Source organism: Moschus berezovskii, chromosome 15, assembly GCF_049115385.1.
Source record: "Moschus berezovskii isolate FMDL1 chromosome 15, NW_MosBer_1.0, whole genome shotgun sequence".
Classification (NCBI taxonomy): domain Eukaryota; kingdom Metazoa; phylum Chordata; class Mammalia; order Artiodactyla; family Moschidae; genus Moschus; species Moschus berezovskii.
The window spans coordinates 74,505,196-74,521,576 of NC_142474.1; the positions used below are offsets into that span (position 1 = coordinate 74,505,196).

The window sequence follows — 16,381 nt, forward strand, 5'->3', positions numbered from 1 at the left end:
AGAGGAAGTAAGTTACAAATTATTGTAAGTGGAGGAAAGTACAAAAGTGCTAGTTGGTTAGTGGAGCCAGTGAACGTTTTTGAAGTACTGGACACGTGTGTTTTGGGCCTCATTCTCCCCTTTACTGCCCCTTGCAACAAGTTCCCTGTGACTTGTGTAGAAGACCACTTCTGCTGGCATGCCGTCTGCCTGAAATACCAAGTTGTTTTGCAGGCAAAATACAGCGACCGTAACAACGCCAATTACAAACAGCAATGACCTCTGTCTTTAGGTGAGTCATGTTTCCTAAACCAGGTTCCTCTTTATCGAACTTCTAAGAAAATCCCAAGGCCTCTTCTCCTTTTGTATGTCTTGGTCTCTCGGTTGGACTTCCCTGGTGTCTCAGACAGTAAAGAATCTGCCTGCAATGCAGGAGACCCAGGTTTGATCCCTGGGTTGGGAAGAGCCCCTGGAGAAAGTGAAAGTGAGAGTCGCTCAGTCGTGTCTGACTCTTTGAGACCCCATGGACCATATAGTCCATGGAATTTTCCAGGGCAGAATACTGGAGTGAGTAGCCTTTCCCTTCTCTAGGGGATCTTCGCAACCCAGGGATCGAACCCAGGTCTCCTGCATCGTGGGCAGATTCTTTACCAGCTGAGCCACAAGGGAAGCCCACGACTACTGGAGTGGGTGGCCTATCCCTTCTCCAGTGGATCTTCCTGACCCAGGGATCAAACCAGAAATCTCTTGTACTGCAGGCGGATACTTTACCAACTGAGCTATCAGGGAAGCCCTGTCCCCTGGAGAAGGAAATGGCAACCCACTCCAGTGTTCTTTCCCAGAGAATCGGGTTCATGGACAGAAGAGCCTGGTGGCTTCAGACGACGGGGTCAGAGAGTCAGACATGACTGGGCAACTCACGCTGAGTCTCTGTTAGGTCAAACAAACAAGCAGGGTTTTTGCTGCCAAGGTTCTCTTTAAAGCTTTTAGTGTCCTATGAATTTGATTGGGGTTCATGCCATTGGAAAAGTTACCCTCAAAAATCTTTTTTGAAGGAAGCACTGCACCTTGGGCTTTCTGTGGAACGTTGCATGTTGAGCCCTTTAACGTTCTTTTGCTCTTAAGATGCTTAAAGGAATCTGAGGCACCACCTTAAGTCTTTCCAGGGTCTTACACTTAACAGTCTACAGGCGTTACCTTTAGACCATGTGTTCCTGGCAGCACCCTAGATTTGATCTTAGCCCAGAAGCCATTTCTGTCCTTTGGCATCATGTGACAGTTGGGCATGTGGAGATGCTCTAAAGGGGATACATTTATTGAACCCAGTGAGTCTGGGTTCCTTTATATTTAATAGCACTTTTTAATTTTTCTGCTAGCTTATCCCTCTCATTGATTTACTCTCAGCTGCTTCATAGCAAGAGCCTCTGCCCCCCATGTTTCAGTGTCGTTTTCTTCTCTTGCCTAGAAGTCGTCACCGGCAGCCTCTTCAAGGACCGTCAGGCTTCTGTGTACAGTGTCATGAAGCCCATTGGGTTTTCATTTCTTTCTCTGCAGCCATTCAGGTCCCACCTACCTCCAGGTTCAAAGGCATTCTGACATGTTTCAGCTCTTTTTTAATGGCAGTACCTCATTTGGGGGCACCACCGACTCGATGGACACGAGTTTGAGCAAGCTCTGGGAGTGGATGGTGGACAGGGCAGCCTGGCGTGCTGCAGTCCATGGGGTCACAAAGAGTCAGACATGACTGAGTGACTGAACTGAACCCCATTGTTAATATCAGTATCTGTACCAGTTATTTATTGTTAACAAACTGCGTTAGAAACCACCTCAAAGCCTAGTGACTCCAAACAGCATTTCCTTTGTTCACAAGTCTGCGTTGGGGCAAGGCTCAGTGAGTGAGCCCAGCTCATTTCTTCTCCAGGCGCATCAGCCGGGATGTCGTGAAGGTGGGAACCAGAGTCATTTGAGGACTTGTTCGTGCACACGTCTGGCAGCTGGAGCTGGCTTTTGGAGGGGACGTTAGGTGGGGGCGGTCAGTGGGGACACTGACACGTGCTCAGTATGTGGACTGTGCTTCTGCACAGTGAAAGAGTTGGCTTCCCCACAGAGCAAAATTCAGAAGCTGTTTAGCTTTAAAACTCACACAGCAGTTTCCCCAGACACTGTCCAGGGGAATCGGTTACTAGGACTAGCACATACTTGAGGGAATTTCATGAGACAAGTGTCAAAGAATTTGTAGACATGTTTGAAAACCACCAGCTCCACTCACGTCGACTCAAAAAGTAATCATTCTGTCTAAAGGAAAGTTCTTTCCAAGTCACTGTCACTGATCGTTCAGGAACTGTTTTTTGTTTCCTTTGTTTGTTTGTTCCTATGTTCTCTTATTCTGTGGGAAGTAACAAAGGGTTACAAGAATGAGGTATTGTTGTTGTTGTTGTTGTTCAGAAAAATGTATGGATGCCTCACTAAACTCTTAGGAGATGGGATTTCTTTAACCTTGTGAATCCTTTCTCTTTGGAATGCAATTCAAATTAGCAAAAACTGTAGTTCAGAAAAAGGCTTATTGGATTAGAATCCATGTTTACAAGATTTAGTCATTAGAGTCTTACTTTCACAATCTCCTTTTGGGAGGCATTTATTAACTCAGCCCTAGATAACTCAATACAGGATACCTCGAACTTCTTTAAAAACCATGGGACAAGATGGGGGGAAGGAGTAAGAGACATTCTGCTAGGAGGTGACTTGCAGTCATTCTACAGAGGAAAGATAGAAAAGCATTACTGTGGAACAATGAAGGCGCGTGCAATCGAGTTCAGATGTCGTGAGACTAAGGTGGTAGTGAACAGTGTATTGTGTGACTCTTGGTGGTTTGAACTTCTTTCTTGATCCTCTGGGTTATTCCAGGTCCTGCATTCTACAATACAGACACCATCGTATGTGTCAGATCCTCGGTTTGAGTTAGGCTGTGCTCAGTCCACTTCCCTCAGAACCAAATGGTATTGTTTTTTGTTGTTGCTGCTCTTTCTTTCTTTCTTTATTTTTAATTTTCATTGGAGGCTAATTACTTTACAGTATTGTATTGGTTTTGCCATACGTTGACATGAATCTGCCCCGGGTGTACATGTGTTCCCCATCTTGAACCCCCCCTCCCACCTCCCTCCCCATCCCATCCCTCTGGGTCATCCCAGTGCACCAGCCCCAAGCATCCTGTATCATGCATCGAACCTGGACTGGCGATTCGTTTCACATATGATAATATACACGTTTCAATGCCATTCTCCCAAATCATGCCACCCTCGCCCTCTCCCACAGAGTCCAAAAGACTGTTCAATACACCTGTGTCTCTTTTGCTGTCTCGCATACAGGGTTATCGTTGCCATCTTTCTAAATTCCATATATATGCGTTAATATACTTTATTGGTGTTTTTCTTTCTGGCTTACTTCACTCTGTATAATAGGCTCCAGTTTCATCCACCTCATTAGAACTGATTCAAATGTATTCTTTTTAATTGCTGAGTAATACTCCATTTGTATATGTACCACAGCCTTCTTATCTAGTCATCTGCTGATGGGACATCTAGGTTGCTTCCATGTCCTGGCTATTATAAACAGTGCTGCGATGAACACTGGGGTACATGTGTCTCTTTCAATTCTGTTTCCTCGGTGTGTATGCCCAGCAGTGGGATTGCTGGGTCATATGGCAGTATTTCCAGTTTTTTAAGGAATCTCCACACTGTTCTCCATAGTGGCTGTACTAGTTTGCATTCCCACCAACAGTGTAAGAGGGTTCCCTTTTCAAATAATGATCGTGAAAATGATCCAAAATCTTGAAAACAAATGGTATTGTTTTATTCTTGCAGATTGATCATCTTCCAGCAGAGCTGGAAACTGCGTGTTCACAATGTCTGCACCTGGATGCAACACATCAAGTTCTTCAACAGGAGTTATTGTCAGTGAAAGGAAGGCAAAGGAAATGTGAGGAACTCGAGAAAGAGAACAGGAGGTTGGAGAAAGAGGTAGTGAGACTCAAAACTCGCATAGAACTGAATATGATAGAACACACTCAGGTTGAGCGGTGTAGACGGGAGATTGAAGAAACAGCAAGACAGGATCTCGCAGAGAAATTAAAAGAAGTCAACCTATTTTTGCAGCTTAATTTGCTGATCTGTCATGTCCTTGAATTCACCTCACTGTAAATTACACTTTGGGTGTATACAGGTTATGTCGTTCCTCTACTTCCCTTAGAGCAGTGTGTTTTGTAGATTTCTGGGAGGAAGGGGGCACTTGTTTCTCCTTGTAAATATTTCAGTTTCCATCACGGTTATCACTAAATTCGTCTTTCAGAACGCTTCTCACTTAGAATCCTTTTACTTATAAGACCAATCGGTATAAAACAAGACTATGAGGAGGAAAAGAAAATGTGGTTTAGGACTGGCACCATCCTCTTGAATTATTCTTAAGTTGTCTTGTTCAGTTTCTAAATTTTCACTTCATCCTCTTAGTCTTTGAATTATCCGGTTCCTTAAGTACTACTATGACATTGATTCCACGTTAATTTTATAATTCAAATTTAATTCATGTCACACTGATGATTATTTTAAAGTTCCGCTTTTCTTATTTTCACATTTAAAATCGCTCTCTGACAGCAAAAGAGACACAGATGTATAGAACAGTCTTTTGGACTCTGTGGGAGAGGGCGAGGGTGGGATGATTTGGGAGAATAGCATTGAAACATGTATGTTGCCATGTGTGAAACGAATAGCCAGTCCAGGTTCGATGCATGATACAGGATGCTCGGGGCTGGTGTACTGGGATGAACCAGAGGGATGGGATGGGGAAGGGGGTTCAAGATGGGGAACACACGTACACCCGGGGCAGATTCATGTCAATGTATGCAAAACCAATACAATAATATAATTAGCCTCCAGTTAAATAAATTAAAAAAAAATCTCTCTCTGAATTACTGAGTCAAAACTAAATGTAACAAATATAATTATTCAGGTTATAATCATTTTTAAAAATGTATCTTTTTAAATTTGACTTAGATACAAGCAGCATCTGAAGAAAACTTACAGCAGTTCCTAGAGGAGCATATTGCTTCCATAAGAAGTCCCATGGAACTCAGATGTAAAGACTTGGAATCTGAACTCTCCAAGATGAAAACTTCTCAAGATTCTGATAAAGCGGAGTTGGAAAACTATAAGAAACTCTACCTAGAGGAACTAAAACTTAGAAAGGAATTGGAAAGTAAACTAGACAAGTAAGTCAAAACCCAGAATCACAGAAAATAAATTTAGTCCATTAATTTGTCTCTGAAGCCTAATTTTTATACAGCTTGTTTCCCGAGATTAGTGGGAAGTGAAAGCTAACACCATAGTCACTGCTAGAGGGCACCCTAAGAAAAATGAGTAGTACTATATCCTTGTAAGTTTTCCTACACTAAGTAAAAGCATGCTTGTGAAATAGGGGAATATTCACACAGGGGTGAAAGGCAGGGTGATTGACAAAGTGTCTGAAACTAACATGGTGACCTGACGGAGGGGGTGTGTGGAGGCTGGAAAGGGCAGATCCAACCCGCAGTGCCGAGTCCAGGTTTCCCTGCCGTCTGAAAGCAGAGCACTCCTAGGACGCCTTTCATAAGTCAAAACAGCACACAGCAAAGAAGCAGGTACCCGAGGACACGTTGTGCTAGTCGATGCCTAAAATAAGTGCACAGCTGGGAAGCACAGGTGCTCAGACAGGGTTCAGGGCTGTGGAGACTTGATGCTGGGATGTGGGGTGTGGCTCCCGGGGAAGGAGCTCAGTGGGGCCGGTCTCCCTGCTTGGGGAACGCGATGCCTCTCACTGTAAAGACATACACTGAACGCTGTTTAGAGTTTTTGCTTTTTGAAATGAAACCGAAAATTCTCCTCAGATTTTTTTGTTTTTTGATTATGAAATACAGGGGGCCTATATAGGCCCTTCGTAGACGTGAAGTAACATGAAGTGAACTTTGGAAAAGCAGGGGATACTTGTCATTGTTCCTGGGGTGTTTTAGCCCTTTTGTCACCCCTTGACTTTCTCGTCCTTCCCTCGAGATTGTGGCTCTAGGTGATTCCTCAGAGCCAAATGCTTAATTTCTCCGAGGTCATGAGAGAAAAGTATATACAAGGGTGGTGAAAGGAAGCACTTGAGAATGGCTTTGTGGGATGGCGTGTGTCTTCATCCCGGAACTGTTTCCTGGAGGCAGGTGTGTCCCCGAGGCGGCAGGTGTCACTGTGAGGCCACCTCCCTTTCTCTCTGACGCCCTTTCTCTCCGCTCCCAACCGTGACTTGTTGCGTGAGGAGCCCCAGACGCACGTGTACTTTCGAGCAAGCTTACAACTGTCATTGATTAATAGTAGGTCTGCTCTGTGTTTTCAGTGTTCAAACAGTTTAATGGGACATTCCATTTACTATATGGCAACTTAAAAAATGCAAATCATTTAGAGAAGCATGAATGAAATTGGTGTTTTCCATCTTCCCCAGGGCTACTGAGAGGCTGGCGGAGATGCGCACCAAGCGTGAGCTGGAGAAACAGCTGAACAGATCATTATTCAGCACCCTTAGCAGGAGGCCAGTCCTGGAGCCCCCTTGCATTGGAAATTTCAGTAATACCGTAACGTTCAATTCAAATCTTTGTCCAAGAGCAAATGCAGGAGTTCCACTCCCTTCAAATCACAGCATGGTGACCTACTTGCTCAAGGTTAGTTCTATTACCTTCTTTTCCTTGGGTTTCAGATTTCTTATATGAATGATTCTTGGTTTTAGTTTGAACTACTGAGTTGTTTATTTGACTTACGCACACTAAGTAAAAGCCATAATTAATAAACATTTTGATTGTTTTTCTCCTAGATTTCTCATTTTTGAGGGATACTTATTAACTTCTTAAGTTTCTTGAAAATGTGAATTTAAATTCTACTGTAGAAATGAAATCTTATTGCCAAGTAACCGAAAGTATACTTTGCAGATGTTTGACTCACTTTCTAATTGATTTCACTTTGGCGGTGGTTCATCATTTCCGACCTCTGCTGCACGCACCGCAGTTTTTCTAAGGCATAAGTGAAAGACTGGCATCGAAACACTAACCACATATGGGTGATTTTTTCATTTGAAGGAATCCTAGATAAATCCTTTTTATGAATTAAAGAAACTTGTCATACTAAATCAAAAGATTAATTTCTAGTTTTAGGTTATCATTTTTTGTCATTTTCTTACACAAGAGTACATCTTTAATTGCTATTTTACTGACAGAATTTTGATTTAAATTTCTAAAACGTATCTTGGTGAGCAGTTGTAGAATGTTTCTAAGTTTGTAGTTAAATCAAATATTTAAAACTTGTAAATGAAGCTCACTTCTGTCTGTGTCATCCATCACCTGGATGAATGATGACTAAGATCGTAATGACAGGGAGTCTTTAAATTGGAAGTAGTCTTCATTGTGTAATCACTGTGATTCAGATATCCAGTCAGTGCACACGGGTTCATGGTTTTGATGGTGTTTTCACGATGTTGGTGATGCAGAGGAAAGTTGAGTTGAGTTCAGTCGCTCAGTCGTGTTTGCCTCTTTGCGACCCCATGGACTGCAGCATGCCAGGCTTCCCTGTCCATCACCAACTCCCGGAGCGTACTCAGACTCATGCCATCGAGTCGGTGAGGCCTTCCAACCATCTCATCCTCTTTCGTCCCCTTCTCTCCCCTCCCGCCTTCAGTCTTTCCAGCATGAGGGTCTTTTCCAATGCGTCGGTTCTTCACATCAGGTGGCCAAAGTATTGGAGTTTCAGCTTCAGCATCAGTCCTTCCAGTGAATATTCAGGACTGATTTTCTTTTGGATGGACTGGTTAGATCTCCTTGCAGTCCAAGGGACTCTCAAGAGTCTTCTGCAACACCACAGTTCAAAAGCATCAATTCTTTGGCGCTCAGCTTTCTTTATAGTCCAACTCTCACATCCAGAGAAAAGTAGCCCTTGTTAAATGCAATCTCAACCTGTTTTCTCATTTGGCTTCTTGCCATCATAGAAGAGCAATCTAAAGTTTCTTTGACAGCACTGCGGCTATGTTGGGTCTTAGTATTGAGAGCCACGAACCTGGAGGACGTGTTTTAGCGGTGCAGTCACAGCAGGCCTCCGAACACTTCATCCCAAGTCAGGCCTAAGAGGTGGAAGCAAATGCTTGCTCCCCGTCCCTGCGGCAGGCTGCCTACTGCACACCCAAGTTCACGGTGCTGTGGGCACATACAACTTTTCCAAGGAGAGATTCGGAACCAAGCAAGCACTTCTTCGCTCCTTCTCACTTCATTCCTAACTCACCCGTTAGGTGAATCTCCTCGCTTCTCATGAGGAGGGTAGGAGTATAAGTCCTCCCCTTCAAACTTCAGGCTGAGGAAATGAAGTTCAACTGTAATTTCTGACTGGATTTAGATTTGGATTGAGATTATACGCATACATTTTTGTATATACTAACTAATGAGACGAGTTGACTCACTGGAAAAAAGTTTGGGGGTGGGAGGAGACGGGGACGACAGAGAATGAGATGGCTGGATGGCATCACCGACTCGATGGACATATATTTGAGTGAACTCCGGGAGTTGGTGATGGACAGGGAGGCCTGGTGTGCTGTGATTCATGGGGTCGCAAAGAGTCGGACACGACTGAGCGACTGGACTGCACTGAACTGAACTAATGATGAGAGCTTGGATAGAAGTATATTAGAGAGTAAAGAGAGATCTGTTTGGTGTTTCACATTTTGTCCTAAATAATGCAAAATATGGATAATTCATTTGTTGACAAATTTTATTAAGCCAGGTTTTTTTCTTTAATCTGGAGGAAACGAACGTCCTTTTAAGGATGAATCTCTTCAGTTTTGGCCTGCTTGATTCAACTAAAAATTTTCTCCTTTAAGTTCCCTGTCCTGTGTTTAAAAAACTGCTGTGCTGTGTAAATTAGCTATATCGACTGCTACAAATAGGAGTTTGATAAAAATGTATTCTTGTTCATGCCTTTAAAACATAGAATTTAGTTAGAAAGCTACTATGTCATGTCATGCCACAAGCATTATTGAACTATATAAGGTTTTCCATATTCATGTTCTCTATGTTTTAGTTAGAATTTATGTGTTGTTTTCTTAATATGAGGAAGTAGCTGGCAGAGGACTCTGGGCTCAGTAAGAAGGCCATTTGCTACTCCTTTCATAGCATTAGGAACTTTGACTAAATCCATGACTCTCATACCTTAAAAAAGAATTTTTCTTTTTTTCAAAATAGACAACCTTTCTTTAAAACAAAACAAAACAAACACTGTTGCGTAGAACCGTATTATATAAAACGGACACAAGTTTAGAGCCCTTTAAATAAGGAGCGTTCAGAGCCCCTCCAGCTGTGACTTCTGTTTCTCAACCCTGCAGTGACCCCTGTGGGACCTTCTCCCTCTATGAGACATAGTTCGGAAACTTAACAGTTATGAGAGAATCCTTCTCACTAAACGTGTTCAGAATTAAATCTTGCTGGTACATTGTTTTCTTGTGTATAATCTTCTCACCTTTCTATGTTTTCGTTAAATGGAAGAGTTTAAAGAAAATTGCAGATGTGTTCTCCTTGTTAACGTTCAACTCCAACCTACTTCCTCCATGTGAACACGACCCTCACCTAGAAATCAAAAGAAAGGTCTCGGAAGTCCATATTTAGGGCAAGAGCTGTTAGAGGAGAAGATAGTGATCTTGTGAGTCGTTCCTAGGATTATGGGTCATTCCGTAACCTCTGAAATTATGTGCACTCGATAGACTGACATTTATTGTACTTTTATCAAATTACTCTAAATAGCATTCCATATATATGTTCTGTATAATCTAAAAGCAGAGTAAGTAGGAATTCATTTTCTTCTATTTATGTGATTATTTTTCTGCTCCGTAATCAAGTTAGGTCTAGTCTCTAAAAGTATTATTTAAATGTCACATGTATTAAGTTGTGTATCATTTCTGTGATAATATCTCTTGTGTAACTTAAGCATAAATAATATTTGACTTATTTCAGAGGCAGCGGAAGTTTCTAAAGAGTCTAACTAGAGAAGTAGAAAAAGGTATGTTGCCAAAACGTATGAATTAAATTTAGACATTGATTTTTGAAATACTGTAAAGAGTCAGTGGCATCTCTTTTCATTGTTTGTATAACAAATGCTGTGTTATATACTTTTTCTTATACATAGCTAATGAAAAATGTGAAAACATGAGCAATCATAGTGAAAAATATCCTTATTCCTTATTTATTTATTATGTTGCAGAGCTTTAAAAACATCTGAAAAGGTCTAAGTATTTCTTTTCATTTATGGCTATATCCTTCCTCTGCTTCTGCCATCCCTGTGGAACTCTCAGCCTGCACCCTGACACTATTCTCAGAAAACATGGAGTTCATCAGTGTCTCAAGGGCTTGGGAGTGGTTAAGACTAGGAAACCCAGACTCAAACAGTCACGTTTGTGTAGCTGTCACTTGGTGGGTGACTTTAAAATTTCCCCGTCATTCACTTTCTCACTAGTTTATCTTTCACCCTCAGCAAAAGCTCGAAACACCCACATCAGTTTGGGTCCTGCCAAAGTCGTCGGCCTCATCTCCTTACCACCCTCCTCTGCCCCTCAGCTCTGCATCTAAGCAGCCAGACTGTGTAGGATCCCACAGGTGGGCTTCCTCACCGCCGGTCTTTGTCTTGCTTCTCCCGTCCATCTCCTGTGCTTTCTCCCGTCCTTCAATATCTACTTCCATAGCACCTCCCCCCAAAAGCTGGCAGCATTGACACAAACTGGCTGTCCCTCCTGAGCGTTCCTTGTGCCATCTTTTGTATCTGTCCTAGTACTTATGACTCTGTATGGAAATTGCCTGTTCATCTATTTTTCCACTTGATAGCGTATCGTGTTCAGGGTGCACTGGGTCACCTTCATCGTGTAACTTCCAGTGCTTGTCACAGCACCTTTGCACATAGTTACTGACCGAATGAATGAAGAATGAGAAAACCAGAAGCTCTGATGCTCAGCCACACATTCAACCATGGGCATAGTGCATTATCTTGTGTTTTGTGTCATGTCATGTATAGATATGTTTCATTCTTCAGAACATTAGGAAAGGTCTCAGGTGTATTTTTGTTTTGTTTTAGCTAATACGTTGTGACCTCAAGCATTTTCGATAAATAACTGTCTCTTTCCAGATGCAGCTGGACTTGAATCTGAATTCTCTAGAGTGTCCTCTCTATTATCTGCTGGTAGATCAAATCTGTATCAGGACCTACCTGTGACAACATCAAATAATAGATACAGATTTTAAAGAAAAAAATCCCTACTGGACCATTTCCATGAGATTTTTAGTTGTTTCCTGTTAAACGTGATGAGAAAATCTTTATTAAAGGAAAATATTTTTGTATTATGTGTGTATCATGAAAATTTATACGGCATTTTAATCCGTGTTTCTCTGCATCTAACTTACTTTTAAGCAGAAACATCAGCACTGTTGAGTTTTCCATGTTCAAAGTGAAGGTGTCAGTCACTCACTCCAACTCTTTGCGAGCCCATGGACTGTAGGCCACCAGGCTCCTATGTCCCTGGAATTCTCCAGGCAAGAATAACGGATTGGGGAGCCATTCCCTTCTCCAGGGGATCATCCAGACCCTGGGATCAACCGGAGTCGTCACCCACATTGCAGTTGGGACTGTTTACCGTAAGAGCCACCAGAGACGCCCTTTACAAACTCAAACTGAGCCCTAATACCAGGTTTTTAAACAGCACCCCAAAAACCAAACTTGTCATTACTATTTAGTGGTGTTGATTGAGAGCTTTTCTGTATTTTCCAGTTTTTATCACCATATATAGACCTAAAGATTTAGCTACTGCTGTTACGGCTACTGTCAATGTTTTGAGGTATTATAACTGTTAATAGTGGCATAAAACTCACTGCTGCTGCTGCTGAGTCACTTCAGTCGTGTCTGACTCTGTGTGACCCCATAGACGGAAGCCCACCAGGCTCCCCCGTCCCTGGGATTCTCCAGGCAAGAACACTGGAGTGGGTCGCCATTTCCTTCTCCAATGTGTGAAAGTGAAAAGTGAAAGTGAAGTCGCTCAGTCGTGTCCGACCCTTAGCGACCCCATGGAATGCAGCCTACCAGGCTCCTCCATCCATGGGATTTTCCAGGCAAGAGTACTGGAGTTAAAATTCACTACATGCACCTTTAAACACTGATTCATAGATCTTTCCTCATGGGGAAATAAGATTTGCCTGAGTTTTTGCCTCTTAAATGAGTTAACTTTTCCTAATTTTTATTTTTAATCAGAGGATAATTACTTTACAATATTGTGATGGTTTCTGCCATACATCAGCCTGAATCCGCCATAGATATACATATGAACCCTCCTTCCTGAACCACCCTCCCACCTCCCGCCCGATTCCAGCCCTCTAGTTTGTCACAAACCACCAGCTTTGGGTTCTCTGCATCGTACAGCAAAGTCCAAAAAAATAACCACACGTACCCCAGTGTTCATTGCAGTTATGTCCATAGCTTAAAAAAATCTGAAAATGTCTATGGATTTCTTGCACTCTTTTCGTTCTATGTATTTCCTAGCATTTACAATAGCTAGGGCATGTCCCATCAGCAGATGAATGGATAAAGAAGTTGTCTATTATTCGGCTCTAAAAAGGAATGCATTTGAGTCAGTGTTAATTGACTTTTGATTTACTTTTGGAAAGAGTCTTCAAATTAGAGAAAAGTTCCTCATAGATAAATAAGATTTGCCGAAGACTTTTCACCTTTTCTTTACCTATCAACCTATCTATTTTTGTTTGAGTTTTGGAAAAAGTCTTAAAATTGGAGATAAGTTCCAAGCACCAGACAAACAGACATTTTCACAAAACTCCCCTATCTCCCATATATCCTCCTAAAGTACCATTTATCTTTCCGAAATGTTATTTGTTCTCCCATAAGTGCCCCTCCTCCCCCACGTCACCTGTTATTCAGAAGATGCCTTTGTCTCCTACTCCCTGTCATTTATTGAGTAGTATAGCAACTCCCAGTTGTAGCCTCCCCTTCAAGTCACATTTCTGTGTGAAGCTTTGCATGCTGTTGTTATTGTCCAGTGGATCAGTTGTGTCCAACTCTTTGTGACCCCGTGGACTGCAGCACGCCAGGCTTCCCTGTCTGTCACCATCTCCCAGAGTCTGCTCATACTCACGTCCACTGAGTAGAGGATGCCATCGAACCGTCTCATTCCTTGTCGCCCACTTTTCCTCCGGCCCTCGATCTTTCCAAGCATCAGAGTCTCTTCCAGTAAGTCGGCTCTTTACATCAGGTGGCCAAAGCGTTGGAGCTTCAGCATCAGTCCTTCCAGTGAAAATATTCAGGGTTGGTTTCTTTTAAGACTGACTGGTCCGTTCTCCTTGCTGTCCAAGGGACTCTGAAGAGTCTTCTCCAGCACCACAGATTGAAAGCATTGACTCTTCGGTGCTCAGCCTTATGGTCCAAATGTCACACGTGTACATGACTGCTAGAAAGCTGTTCAGTGTTTTTTCTCATGGTGATCTGCTTTTAACAGTTTAATTTGCAGATTCCCAAACACTGAACCTACGAGGGTGGAGGAAGTGTTTTCCTCCACAATTCCAAGAGCTGACAAGGTCCTAGTGCTCACTTAATCCTGATCCCCTTTTCCTTCTGTCCTCTCGGTGTCTGACTTGGCAGAACTCCAGTTTCAGGTGAGACTGCTGATCCTCCCCCTCACCCTGTCCCCGTGACTCGTGTCTGGGTGCTGCACTGCCCAGTGATCCTGCTGCTTTATTTTGTTAATTTGTATCTTCTGGTGATGATTTCAAATCTCCTTTCTATAAATTTCTCACCCTGCTCTTCCCCGCTCACGTGTCCCAGACAGTCTTAGGTCCCACAACAAACTTCCTGAAAGGTTTGCCTCTATCTCTAGCAACTCTAGACCGTCTTCCCTTTCTTTCCCTCAGAACGGCTCCCGAGTCACTGATGACCTCCACGTCGCTGAATCAAAGCCACACCTCTCCAGTCCTTGTTTGTCTGAATGTCTCCTTCCTCTTGGCGTTCACTGTCACTCACCTCTTTGAGACACTCTTTTGGCTGGACTTTCAGTATCGATTTCTTTTATCCTGAAGGCACGGACAGGTTACTGCGATCAGAGACACAGTGCTTATTAAATATCTCACAGTAAACATACAGGTGTTGCCCCCTCGCCCAGGACTGCACCTGGGGCCATGTGCTGAGAGCAGGTCAGTCAGTTGGTCCACACCAGCAGGTGCAGGATGGCAGGAAACCTTGTCCCTGCTGCTTCTGAAGGGCCTTTTCCTCTCCTGGGAAGGATCTCCTCCTTACTCGGCCTTTGATATGTTAACCCACCCCAAAGGGTCCTTCTGCCCAGTGTCCCTCTGCCAATGGAATGAGTTGTGTTGAGAAGCAAAGGAACTGAAAGGGGGGCGCCCTGCTGTACAGCCCATGCTCTCCAATAGGCCGCGGGTGGGGCTGCTCCACAGGGCTTTCCTCAGCAGGGCGGGGGTGGAGTTGGAGGGCTCTGGGAGCAGAGACAGGTGCAGCTGCTCCAGGTAAGGGGGCTCACAGGGCTCGTTGCCATCTTGCATTAAGGTGTCCTGTGCAGCATCTACACACAGGATCCCCCTACCCCAAGCAGGAGCGTCGGCCAAGCCGGTTCACACCAGGAACTGCGGTTGAAGGGCTGGGAGCAAGGCCTCTGCAGGTATCACCCTGTGAGCAAGAGGACAAAGCACAAGGGAAAGGAGGTTAGTATTTTTATTCCTAAGTTGGTTTTTTTCTTTCCTTTTTTTTTTTTTTAAACCTGGTAACTGTTCATAGGCTTTGCTGATAATGAAATCTCTCAAGGAGCCAGATCTTGGCCGCATCCCTCCTTGAAATATAAATTCTTAATGAGACAGAGCGCCTTCGGGGGACCTACCCTAAACTATAATATGTAGTCTCCTTGGGGAGATGAGACTATGAATCCTTTCAGGTTGGAGCAATGAATGAGATGAATGGCTGGAGATGTGAGAGACAAAGAGCCTCTGAGAAAGCCCAGGGAAGTTTATTTCCCGCAATTTCCCCTCTCGTTCCGAGAAGAGTTTTAGGCCGCAGTTCAGCCACTGTAACCAGTCCAAGGAAACTTGAAGTTGATGGGCACCAAATCCTTTTGGCTTGTCTTAGGCAACATTTAATCAGCAAGACCCTTACCTAGCAAAAGAAACTGGTCTCAGCTAACGTCCCCCAAGTCTTGTATTCAGGCATCTAAGCAAGTCCCGCAAAACTTTTCAGGACTATTTTAGGAAGCAGGTGGCTTCCTCCTTGGGTTTCCATATTAACCTTTTCTACCTCATGCAGGGCGTTGGAGGGAAGCAAAATTGGTCACCCCAAAATGTGTCTCTTTGTCCAGAGGATGACTGTAGTCAGAGTATTTTTAAGAAAAGACTCAGAGTCTTTCTTTTGACTACCTCCCTGACTGTTGAGTAGTTTAGATAAAGGGGCTGGCCCAGGAAGAGAGCTACCAGAGATACCGAGAAAAGAACGTGGGCCAGGTGTGGTCAGGGGAACTGCAGATCTTTCCAGAGGGCTCCAAACACTTGCTTTTCCATCTCCATGTGAATCACCCTCCTCCACTTTGCATTCCCAAACCACTACCCACGACATCCTCCTTTGTCTCTAACTGAAGATGGCATTGAGGTGAGGGTTTCAACCATTCTGATGAGTTACTCAGGTTTTCTGGGACTCACCCATATGTACAGAAGTATACATGTTGTTAACCTTCTGTTTGCTTTTCTTCCTGTTAATCTGTCTCATGTTAAGTTGATTCTTAATCTGCCAGATGAATCTAGAAGGGTAAAGTTTTTGCTCTCCTCAATGGCAGGCACCTGAGTCCAGGGAGCTATGCTAATTTACAACTGGCACAGGCTTTGCCTCGTCTGCAAGGAAGAGATCTCTGGCAAACTGATCCATATAGCAGCACCAGCCAGTGAGCTGATGCTCACCTGAAGGCCTTAGACATAGGTAGGGTCATTGTGTTACCCAGCCGCATGACTTCCTGCAGGATAGGCCGATAAATCAGGAGATGAGCTGTTGGGGCAAGCAATAGCAACTTTGTTTGGAATGCTGGTGGATCAAGGTAAAATGGTGGACTCATGTCCCCAAGAACCATCTTGGCCGAGTTAGAATTCAGGCTTGTTTTACACTCAGAGGAGAAAGAGTAAAGTCAAACCCTTCCTGGTTCCCGTCAGCCTCTGAAGGGGTTGTGTTACTTCCCTTGCTGCAGTCACTGACAGCCGGGCTTGGTCAGGATGTGTCCTCGGAGCTAAACACAGGTGCTTTATCTTAATGCTCATCGTGTGGGAAGCGGGGCTCCC

The 16,381-nt window shown here is 43.6% G+C and overlaps 2 protein-coding genes and 1 pseudogene across 19 annotated transcripts in view; 1 reads left to right on the forward strand and 2 right to left on the reverse strand.

Moving 5' to 3' along the window:
* LOC129556178 (ankyrin repeat domain-containing protein 26-like) overlaps window positions 1–11,861 on the forward strand; it is a 90,039-nt gene extending 78,178 nt beyond the window's left edge. For 9 of the 11 annotated variants that reach the window (XM_088844232.1, XM_088844234.1, XM_088844241.1 and 6 more), the window contains 5 exons: window positions 3,840–3,995; window positions 5,025–5,239; window positions 6,487–6,703; window positions 10,025–10,070; window positions 11,187–11,861. In XM_088844232.1, the coding sequence (XP_088700358.1) occupies window positions 3,840–3,995; window positions 5,025–5,239; window positions 6,487–6,703; window positions 10,025–10,070; window positions 11,187–11,302 (750 nt within the window). In that variant the 3' untranslated portion in view covers window positions 11,303–11,861. Of the gene's footprint in view, window positions 1–3,839; window positions 3,996–5,024; window positions 5,240–6,486; window positions 6,704–10,024; window positions 10,071–10,541; window positions 10,940–11,186 lie in introns of those variants that run through there. The other 2 variants (XM_088844236.1, XM_088844242.1) reach the window with 2 other exon arrangements.
* The window catches only part of LOC148775481 (ankyrin repeat domain-containing protein 26-like), a 221,217-nt pseudogene that overhangs the window by 106,921 nt on the left and 97,915 nt on the right, over window positions 1–16,381 (reverse strand).
* LOC129556627 (uncharacterized) overlaps window positions 12,979–16,381 on the reverse strand; it is a 77,317-nt gene continuing 73,914 nt past the window's right edge. For all 8 annotated transcript variants that reach the window (XM_088844289.1, XM_088844287.1, XM_088844290.1 and 5 more), the window contains one exon: window positions 12,979–14,738. The gene's annotated coding sequence lies outside the window, so the exon portion shown is untranslated. The remainder of the gene's footprint in view (window positions 14,739–16,381) is intronic.